Source organism: Gossypium raimondii, chromosome 12 (assembly GCF_025698545.1).
Source record: "Gossypium raimondii isolate GPD5lz chromosome 12, ASM2569854v1, whole genome shotgun sequence".
Lineage (NCBI taxonomy): Eukaryota > Viridiplantae > Streptophyta > Magnoliopsida > Malvales > Malvaceae > Gossypium > Gossypium raimondii.
The window spans coordinates 9,738,203-9,749,544 of NC_068576.1; the positions used below are offsets into that span (position 1 = coordinate 9,738,203).

Below are 11,342 nucleotides of genomic sequence, written 5' to 3' on the forward strand. Positions count from 1 at the left end.
TAACAAGAAAATGATCTTGATCTCAACTTCAAGATGCCTCCTATGCTGAACCCAAAGGCTATTTATAAATATTTGTGAAGAGGAAAATGACAATACAAAGGACTTGCTAATAATAAATTTCTAAGCCTACTTTTTTGTCATCTTTTGAGTCAATTTTCACAGGTTAAAAAATGACTCCTTTTGTCCAAGTTAATGTCTCTCAATAGGAAAAGTCCAAGAAAGTTGATTGATGGTCTACGTTTTGCCTATTTACTGTAAAAATTTCAAATACAAAATCCAATTGTGTTAGGAGAATGAGTCAAACATAAAAATGCGTCAAAATTTTCCATCAATGTGATACTTGTAAATTTATCTTTACTTTTGGATTTCTTTCTGATGCATTTTGGTGTTGGTGTTCTAATATTTGAATAGATCTTCAAATCCATTTTCTGACAACATAAGGTACACCCAAAATAGAGTCTCGAAGCTCGAGATATGATCGAAACACTAAAAAGTGGTCCGATCGGAAGTTCTGAAAGTGTCCAAATTACAAATTTTGAATCTTTGAGCTTTGAATTAACTCATCATCTTGGATCAACTTTAGGCTTAGTCCATTTAATCTCACGGTTCCATGTATTGACATCTTTTCTCAAACTTGTTTTACCTACAAATTCTGCATTCACTGATGATCATGGATGAAATTAAAAAAGCTCCTGTTGAAAATGAGATTTGACAAGTGCGCACCATGCGTGATTACTTGCAACCTCCTCGAAGCTCAACACCCTCTTGCTTTCTTTTACCTTTAAATGCAAATAACTATCAGTTAAAACCTGGGATGATAACTTTACTTCCTAATTTTCATGGTTTAGAGTCTGAAAGTCCTTACTTATATCTTAAAGATTTTGATGAAGTATGTGCCACCTTTAATGATCCACTGTGTGCTAATGAAATTGATAAAATCAAATTATTTCCTTTTTTTTAAAAAGATAAGGTGAAAATTTGGTTTAAAAATTTAAAACCAAGATCAATTGGTACTTGGCAAGAAATGCAAACTAAATTTTTAAAGAAATTTATTCTAACACAAAAGACCAAGGCTTTTAAAAGACAGATTCAAAATTTCTTGAAAAATTTAAATGAACCATTTTTCAATGTTGGGAACGTTTCAAAGATTTGTTAAGTTCTTGCCCGCATCATGGTTTTGAAAATTGGCGAACTTTAAGTTTCTTTTATGAAGGTTTATCTCCAGAAAGTAAACAATTTGTTGAGACAATGTGTAAGGGAAAGTTCCTTGATAAATAACCTGAAGAGGCCTTTAACTACCTAGATCATTTGGTAGAAAATTCCCAATCTTGGCACATAGTTAACCCTTCTAAAGGTTCCATTTAACCGAATCTTGCTAATAATAAAGGAAAATATCACCTTAGTCAAGAAGATGATCTAAGTGCTAGGATGGCTAGTTTAACTAGAAAGGTTGAAGCCATGGAGCTTAGGAAAGTATAAGAAGTTAAACCAGGAAAAACTAAACTAAAGAAATTTGTGGTATTTGTGAAATCATGAGAAATTATATTGTGGAATGCCTAAACATTTCACTTTTCAAAGAAATTTTGCATGATCAAGAAAATGTTGTGGAAACATTCAAAAACCCCTTTAATTCTCTATATTCAAGAACTTACAACCCTCAATGGAGAAACCACCCTAACTTCAGTTGGAAGGATAATAATCATGCTCGTTTCCCCCAGCCTTTAAAACCTCTCAACACTCTGACCCAACCATCTTCGCATGTTAAAATTTTAGAGGAGACATTGTAAGAATTCATGCAGACACAAACAAATGTCAACAATCATACTTTACAAGATATCAATGAAATCAAGAGCACACTTTCTATGTTAATAGCCTTATTGTGCATTCAAGAAAAATGTAAGTTTCCTGCTCAACCTCAACCTAATCCTTCTACTCAATTTCATGTTTCTTATCCCAAATAAATACAAAAAGAAGATTTGAATTCTATCACAACTGTAATACCCCAAAAAATTTTACAGTAGGATATTATCTTTGATATAGTAAGGAAATAAAGTGACAAAAAGGAGAATTTTGAGTTATGACAACATTGGGTAGTATATTATGACATATTAATTAAAGAAAGGATTAAATTGAAAAGAGAGAAAATTTTGTTACCCAAGAGTAAATACTCAAAATTTGAGGGGTTAGAGTGTAAATATGATAAATTTGAAGGACCAATAGTGTAAATATTTTAAGGGTGGAATAATCTAGAAACTAAGGAAAATGGATGAATTGGGACTAAATTGAATAGATGAAGAATTATGAGGGACTAAATCGTAATTTTACCAAATTAAGTGATGACTCAAGGATGAAATTTTAAAAGATCTAAAGGGTAAAATGGTCAATTAGAAGAAAGAGAAATCTAGAAAATAATGATGATGTTAGAGATATTTTAGATTAAATAAATAAATATTAGTTTATTAATATTTTAATTTAATTTTTAAATTATATTTTATCATTTTATTATTATTTTATTTAGTATATATATATGGAAGAAAAGATGAAGAATCATCATCTTCTCCCATGCATTCCAACGTATGAAGAGAAAAGAAAGAAAGAAACTTTCTTTTATTTACAATTTGATCCTCTCACTAAAAATTCACCATTTTCACTTAGAAATCAAAGAAATTTCCATAGCCACCAAGAGAGAAAATTGATAAGGAGACCATGGCGAGCTAGAATATCAAGTGATATTCAAGAAATAGAGGCTGGAGGAGAGAGAAAATAAAGTTAAAGATTGAAATCAATAGAGCAAGGTAAGAGCATCAAGATTTCAATATATTTTTGAGTTTGACATTATTGAAAAAGTATGAAATTGATGTTAATGTAGGGTTTTATTATATAAGGTTTCTATGTTCTTGATATGTTAGTGAAGGGAAACAAGAGGAATTGATAGAAAATATTGTAGAGAAAGGAAAGGAGAGTGTTATAAATTTGATTATCAATATCTTGCACTAAAACAGTTTTGGACAGTAGCGGTAGGTTAAATTTGAAAATTTTCCATAAATCATAGAAATTGAATTAGAGGATGAAAAAAATATGTAATTAAACATCATTGAGTCTAGTTTCTCATAGAAGAAACGGTGTAAGAAATGGAATTGTAAATCATGAGTTATAATAAATTTTGTGAGATAAGGTCAGAATGATTTTGGGTTCCCCTGTTCTAACTTTGGAAAATCATAAAAAAATTTGATAAAAATGATTAGGGATTAAATTTATATTTTTAAAATATTGAATGAGTCTATTTTCAATAGAAATAGACGAGAACATTATCCAAATCCTGTAAGAGGAGATAATTAATTTTTAGTGAAGAAGGGTCAAAACTGTCAGACAGCAAAATAGGGATGAATTTAAAGAATAAACTGTTCTTATTGGTTAAACCAAAAATTCTAAAAATTTTATAGTAAGAAGATATGTGTGTCTAGTTTCATAGAAAATTAACAGATCTTAATTTGGAGTTACTTAGCTCAATATATAAATAATTTTGTGACTATGTCTCGGTGGACAGCTTTGAATGAACAAATAAGTAAATAATGAAATTATAAGTAATCTTACATATAAGCATGTTATATACATTTAAGGACGTGGAATGGAGAGGAGGAGAAAAACATATGATTGTTCAACTAGCATGAGTTTTCATTAAAAATGGCTAATTTGCATGTTTTAGGTTCAAAGACTAAATTGAATAAAAGTAAAATTTTAAGGGTAAATTTGTAAAATGTCAAAAAGTGACCAAATTGCATGAAATGAATTTTTTATTATTTAAATTAATAAATTTAATGAAATATTAATTTAGATCAAGATTGGGTGGAAATTCGAGGAAAATAGAAAATTACCAAAATGTCCCTGAATTTTGTTATTTTTGCAATTTAGCCTGGTAAGTTCGTATGAACTATATTTTGTATAATTTTAATTAAAGTGAATGTTATTTGGTGATGAATATTATATAAATATGTATTTTATTATTGGAATTGAATTATTATTGGTAATATGTATAATTATTAGATGTAGGGGTGAGCAAAACTCGATTCAACTCGAAAAAATCGAAAAAAAATTCGAATTTCGAGTTAAACGAATCGAGTTATTCGAGTTAATCGAGTTATTCGAATCAACTCGAATTTTTTTTTCGAATTTCGAGTTCGAATCTAGTTCGAATAATTCGAATATCAAACTATAATATTTTACATTTTTACCCTAAACTCCCAAACTTTTTTATTTTTCCCTCAAAACTTTTACTCCTTCCCACTTTCCCCCCAAAACTTTTACTCCCCTCCCCTCCCAACCCCCCAATCTACCCAAAATCCATTTCCCACCAAAATTTTACTCTTCCATTTACTTTTTCTCAAAATTTTACTCCCAAAACCCTCAAAACCTTTTATTTTCCCCCAAAATTTTTACTCCCTCCCACTTTTCCCTAAAACTTTTATTCTCTTCCCATCCCACCTCCCATCTACCCCAAACCCTCCCCTCCAATTTTTTTAATATTTTCCTCCAAAATTTTACTCCCCTATTTACTTTCCTCAAACTTTTATTCCCCAAAACTTTTATTTTCCTCCTAAACTTTTACTTCTCACCCTTTACTCTCCAATTAAAAAATCAAAATTATCCAAAAAAATCACTAAACATAAATAGTAATAATTTTATTTATATATATTATTTATATTATTAAATTAAATTTCACATTTTATATTATTTATATTATTGAATTGTTTAGTCATATTGAATATTTATATTAAAATTGAATTCTTAATTATGCCATAAAATATCGTGTTAAAATTTTATATTGGTATCAATTTCACATTTTATTTTTAAAATAACTTTTATTAAAAATCATATTTTTATATCTAATATATTTTTAATTCTAAAATACATAGTGATAAGAATCTGAAGATAATTGAAACAACTAAGCAAACAAATAAGCTAACCAGTATATAAAAAATTAATAAATAATTTATGAGGTGATGAAAGTTAATAAAATTTGATTAAGGTGGACAAATTTTATTGCGATGGGTGACAATGGTTACAAGGATCCAAAATTATTTTTTAAAATTAACTCGAACAAATATATTCGATTCGATTCCATTCGAAGTCCATCTCACTCGACTCGATTCGAGAAAATTTCAAATAAAGTTAGGATGATAAAATGATATTCGAAAACTCGATTAACTCGAAAATTTTCGATTCGATCGAATGCTCACCCCTAATTAGATGCATTGAAATGATTATCGGAAGCTCGATTGGATTGGAAGCTTGTCGGAGATATATCACACTATCCATTGGTTCTATCAGTAATTTTGGATGATTTGATTCTTGTTATAATGACATGAATAAGTTAAATTGGCCAACGTTATCTCATTAATGTTTTGATTTTGACTGGTTATAAATATGAATGCTTGATGAAATAATAAAATGTTTGTAAATTAATTTGTAAACTCCGGTAATGCCCTATAACCTTATTCTGGCAATGGATATGGGTTAAGGGTGTTACAACAACTCTTCGAAGTGGGAATGCCATTGACAAGAGCATTCCTTCCAAAGCCCAAGAGCCCTATCTCGCTCCACAAAGTAGTGGTAAGGATGACAGTAAGCCTAAAAGTTCTAGCAACCTAGACAAGAAAAAATGAGGGATTTCTACTCCTTTCCCTCAAAGATTGCAACCAATAAGGAATTTGGATCAAAATGCTAAAATTTTAGAAATTTTCAAACAAGTCAAAATTAATATTCTTTTATTGGATGCAATTAAACAAATTCTGTCATATACTAAGTTTTTGAAAGATATGTGCACAATTAAAAGGAAACATAATGTGCAAAAGAAAGCCTTTTTAACTAAACGTATAAGTTCAACCATTCAGCATATCACTCCACCTAAAAATAGAGATCCTGGTTGCCCTACAATTTTATACATCATTAGCAATAGTGTAATAGAGCGTGCTTTGCTTGACCTTGGTACTAGTGTTAATCTTTTCCCTTTCTCTATTTATCAGTAGTTAGGTTTAGGTGAACTTAAGCTAACATCTTTCACACTTTAGTTAGCTGATCGATTTGTCAAAATTCCTCGAGGGATAGTAGAAGATATGTCAACTCAAATTGATAAAAAAAATTTCTAGATGATTTTATTGTTTTGGACACACATCCTGTCTCAAATTCTACTGTACAAATCCTTATTATTTTAGGTCGTCCATTCCTTGCAACTTCTAATACTTTGATTAATTGTAGGAACGGTGTTCTAAAGTTATCTTTTGGAAACATGACATTAGAATTCTATGTGTTTAACGTTTGTAAGCAACTTATTGAAGATTCTGATGTACATGAAGTGGACTTTATTGAACAGCTTGTCCATAAACAGTTCATCAATTCAAAATTATTCAATCCTTTGGAAAATTATTTAACTAAATTTGAAATTGGTGATGAAACAAAAAATTCATGCATTGATTCTATGTTAAATTCTTTTCAGGGACAAGATAAGAAATTTTATTGGAAACAAAAGTTTGAGGAACTTCTAGCAACTACAAATGTTTTGATACCATATTCATTTTTGGGTGAGAATGAAACTTTTCCAGTCATAATTTCCTAAAAACTTGTTACACACCAAGAAGGTAAGCTATTGAAAATTTTGAAAATGCATAAAAATGCATTAGGATGGGCCATAGCTAACATAAAAGGAATGAACTCATTGATTTGCACACATAACATTCATTTAGAGGAAAATGTTAACCTTTTAGAGAAGTGCAATGAAGACTTAATCCTAATATGAAAGAAGTGGTGAGAGATGAAGTTATTAAACTCTTGGATAATGGAATCATTTATCCTATTTCTAATAGGAAATGGGTAAGTCCTACTGAAGTTGTACCCGAGAAATCTAGGGTTTCTGCATTCAAAAATGAAAATAATGGATTTGTCCCAATTAGGATTGTTACTAGTTTGCATGTGCATTGACTACATGAAACTAAATTCAGTGACCAGAAAAGATCATTTCCCTTTACTTTTCATGGTCAAATCTTAGAAAGAGTTGCAAGGTATGAATTTTATTATTTTCTATATGGATATTTAGGGAATAACCAAATTGCAATTTCACTTGAGGATAAAGAGAAAACCACTTTTACATGTCCTTCTGGCACTTTTGCATATTAAATGATGCCTTTTGGACTATGTAATACACCACCCACGTTTTAGAGATGCATGCTTAGTATTTTTAGTGATATGGTTGAACTCATTTTAGAATTTTAAGATGATTTTTCTATTTTTGGTGATTTATTTGATGATTGCTTATCCAATTTAAAAAAAAAAGTTTTAATCAGATGTAAAGAAAAAAATTATTGTTCTTAATTGGGAAAAATGTCATTTAATGGTCATTAAAGGAATTGTTTTGGGACACATAGTTTCTTCAAAAGAGATTGATGTAGACAAGTAAAAAATTGAGTTAATTTCCAAATTGCCAGCACCACAAACTGTAAAGGACATTAGGTCATTTTTAGGACACGCACAATTTTATAAGAGATTCATAAAAAAATTAGTATTATATCTAGGTCTTTGTATAATCTCTTATTCAAGGATAGTGTGTTTGAATCTACTAAAGAGTGTGAAATGGCTTTTGGAAAACTTAAAAAGTATGCTCACTTCTGATAGTATTCTGAAACCCCCTGATTGGTCTTTTCCATTTGAAGTAATATGTGATGCCAATGATTACGCTATTGGTGTTTTGCTAGGACAAAGGAAAGATAAGAAATCATATGGCATTTATTATGCAAGTAAAACTTTAAATAGTGCTCAAATGAATTATTCTACTACTGAAAAAGAATTACTTGCAGTATTTTTTGCATTGGAAAGCTTACCTTGTTGGATCATCTATTGTTGTCTTTAGTGATCATGCAACTTTAAAATATCTTCTCTTCAAAAAGGATGCCAAACCTAGGTTGATTAGGTGGATTCTTCTTTATGAATTCGACATCACCAATCGAGATAAGAAAGGAATAGAAAATGTTGTGGCTAACCATTTGTTAAGGCTTGTTTGTGATAAATCTTTTGAAACTTCCCCAATTAATGATAGTTTTCCTGATGAATAGCTTTTAAATATCTTTGTTACACCATGGTTTGCTGACATTGCTAATTTTTTTACCATTGGAAAAATTCCTTCTTAATGGAGTTTACAAGATAAAAGGAAAATTTTTTCTAAGGTAAAAAAAAAATTATTGGGATGATTCGTATTTGTTCAAATACTGCCTTGATCAAATTTTTCGAAGATGCATACCTGACAATGAGGTACATAGTGTCATTAATTTTTGTCATTCTGAGGTATGTGATGGTCATTTTTCATCCAAGAAAACTGCTGAAAAAATTTTACAATATGGATTTTATTGGCCAACCTTATTCAATGACGCTTATAATTTTTGCAAATCATGTAAAAATTACAAAAAATATGGATCTATTTCAAAACGAAACATGATGCCTTTGAATCCAATTTTAGTGATTGAAATTTTTTATTGTTGGGGTATTGACTTCATGGGACCTTTTTCATCATCATTTGGTTTCTTATACATTTTGTTGCAATAGATTATGTTTCAAAATGGATAGAGGCTATTCCATGTCGAAATAATGATCACAAAACATTGATTAAGTTTTTAAAAGAAAATATTTTAAGTTGATTTGGGATTCCTCGATCTATTTTAAATGAGGGGGTATACATTTTTGCAGTAACATTTTTGAATCATTAATGAAGAAATATACCATTACACACCAAGTTGCAACCCCTTATCACCCTCAAACAAATGGTCTGGTAGAGCATGCAAATAGGGAGGTTAAGAACATTTTGGAAAAAATAGTTAATCCAAATTGAAAAGATTGGTCTCTGAGACTTAATGATGCATTATGAGCTTATCGAACTACTTTCAAAACATCATTGGACATGTCTCCCTATGAATTAGTTTATGGAAAACTTTTTCATTTACCTATGTAACTTTAACTTAAGGCATATTGGGCAATTAAAATGCTTAACTCCAATATTGATGATGCTTCTAAGTTGAGAAATCTGCAAATTGATGAACTTGGAAAACTTAGAAATGATTCTTATGAGAATTAAAAAATAAATAAATAAATAAAGAACCAAAGTTTTTAGTGACATGATGGTGTTAAGAAAGACATTTGATGTTGGACAAAAGGTTTTGCTCTATAACTCCCGACTTCACTATCAAGGTGGAGTAGTCCATTTGTTATAAAGCATGTGTACCCTCATGGGGCAATCGACATTGAGAATCCAAAGAATAGTAATGTATTCAAGGTAAATGGACAAACACTTAATTTATTCCTAGAAAACCAATTTGCTCAAGATGAAATTCCTTATCTTTTCGATCCTTGTTACAAGAATGTTTAGGTGTAAATATATATTTTACTAATTAGGAGTTCATATTTATAAATATTATTATCGTTGTTATTGTTACTATTTATTTTAATTCTCTCTTGTTTTTTTGTTTTTTTACCCCGGTTAAATGGTGGATAATGGTACTTCGTGACTTTATAGTCGGTCTCATCATCTACCCATAAAACTGATATTGCATATTTTTACTTTTGAATCTTCTCCAATTCAAAACCTTTTACTATTCTCTCCTATCTCGTTTTCTTTGCTTTCAAAGTACTCTAATCTTGTCTCCCTAGAAATACGATAGTGAAGCTTTCCAAGGTCTGGTGCGAAAAATTAAGGATGCTCATGCATATGCCTACAGACATATGATTGATCATTGAAGGAAAGTTAAGATTTGAAGAATATCTTCCTTTTTGTATTTACCTGGCACAAGTAGGAGCAGTTGTGCAAGAAAGCAAAGAGCAAAGCGCTTTGGAGTGATTTATCACAAGTGTGCTAGATGAACCTGTAACGGTAAATGTTGATCAATTGGGATGACATCTGTAAATACATTAAGGACGAATTGTGTAAGGAGAACTGTGCTAGATAAAACAATATTCATTAAGGACGAATTGTGTAAGGAGAACTTTGGAGATATCTAAACTTCTCTTGAGACCCATCCTAGTGGAGCTATGCAAAAAGAACTTCTTTATTTATAGTCTCAATTCCACTATGAATGGAATCGTCTTGGGAATCTAAAGGTAAAAGACCTTATTTCCAGTTTATAAGAAAACTAGATGGGGAGTTGATCCTCGACTCATAGAAGGCATTTAAGTCGTTACTGGATCTAAAATCGGAGGAAGATGTGAGCCACAATTACAAATACTTTAAATAATTCTCATCCTTTAATCTTCATTTGCAAAAATCATATGTTTCTTACATTTTACATTATGTTTGTATCTATGTTATTTATCTTGATCTCAACTATTTAAATAAAAATAAATTAAAAAAATGAAAAAAAGGATTATGAATATTGTTATATTATTATTGTCTGTTTTTAAACTTTCTATCGCGCGTGATAAATTTTCTCTTCCATATAATTGTCTCAATATTTATGTTTTTTTAGTACTTGATAATTAATTATGCCATGTTCCTTTTTGTTCCTTTTTGAATTTTTATTCTAGAAATATTTAAGTCCTGCATGTTTGATTTGTTTTCATGACATCTTATTTTCTCTTTCTTTTTTATTATTATGTAGACTCCGAATCTTATATTTCACTACCTCATTCATATTCAGGCACTAAAAAAACATGGCAAGTACTTCAACTCAAAAGTATGAATAGATATGTGTTTTTTGTGGATCTTATCCATGAAAAGATAAAACTTTTACATATATGGCTATAAAATTGGGCAACGTGTTAGCCAATGAAAAAATTAAGCTAACTTATGGAGGGGAAGTATGGGTTTAATGGGATCAGTGGCTACATCAACATATGTTAAAAGGAGTTCATTTTTGGGAATAATCGCAAGAGTTTTCAAAGAAAATGCACAATGTAGACCAACCATCGGTAAAGAATTACCATTTTGGAGTATTCCTAAACGGTTAGCACTTATGTTCAACAATGCTGATGCATTCATTGCCTTACCTGGAAGTTTTGGTACATTAGAGGAAATATTTTGCATAACCTCTTGGTCATCTTTCTTCAAATATAAAAAGCTCATTGGTTTGCTTAATGTTACTGGTTATTATAACAATTTGCTCTCGTTTTTAGATCATATTGTGGAAAGTGGATTTGTGTTTCTAGAGGTAAGGTATTTCTTGATTTTCACTGTAATTGTTGAAGAACTATCCGTTAAGCATCAAGTTTTTGAGTACCATCCAGATCTAATCACTCAACAGATTGTTGAATCAAGAAAAAGGAAATCATATTCTGACAAGCAAGAATTGGATTTAACTTTGTCTTTGTGA

The 11,342-nt window shown here is 30.1% G+C and overlaps 1 protein-coding gene and 2 pseudogenes across 1 annotated transcript; 2 read left to right on the forward strand and 1 right to left on the reverse strand.

Annotated features, from left to right (window-relative positions):
* Positions 1 to 1,079: 1,079 nt before the first annotated feature.
* Positions 1,080 to 1,178, reverse strand: LOC128035757 (small nucleolar RNA R71; annotated as a pseudogene).
* A 6,206-nt stretch (positions 1,179 to 7,384) lies between these two features.
* On the forward strand, positions 7,385 to 10,196 carry LOC105761962 (uncharacterized; annotated as a pseudogene).
* Positions 10,197 to 10,832: 636 nt separating this feature from the next.
* On the forward strand, positions 10,833 to 11,342 carry LOC105761963 (probable cytokinin riboside 5'-monophosphate phosphoribohydrolase LOGL10). The gene has a single exon (XM_012579892.1). It carries the CDS (start codon positions 10,833 to 10,835, stop codon positions 11,340 to 11,342), a length of 510 nt encoding a protein of 169 aa, XP_012435346.1.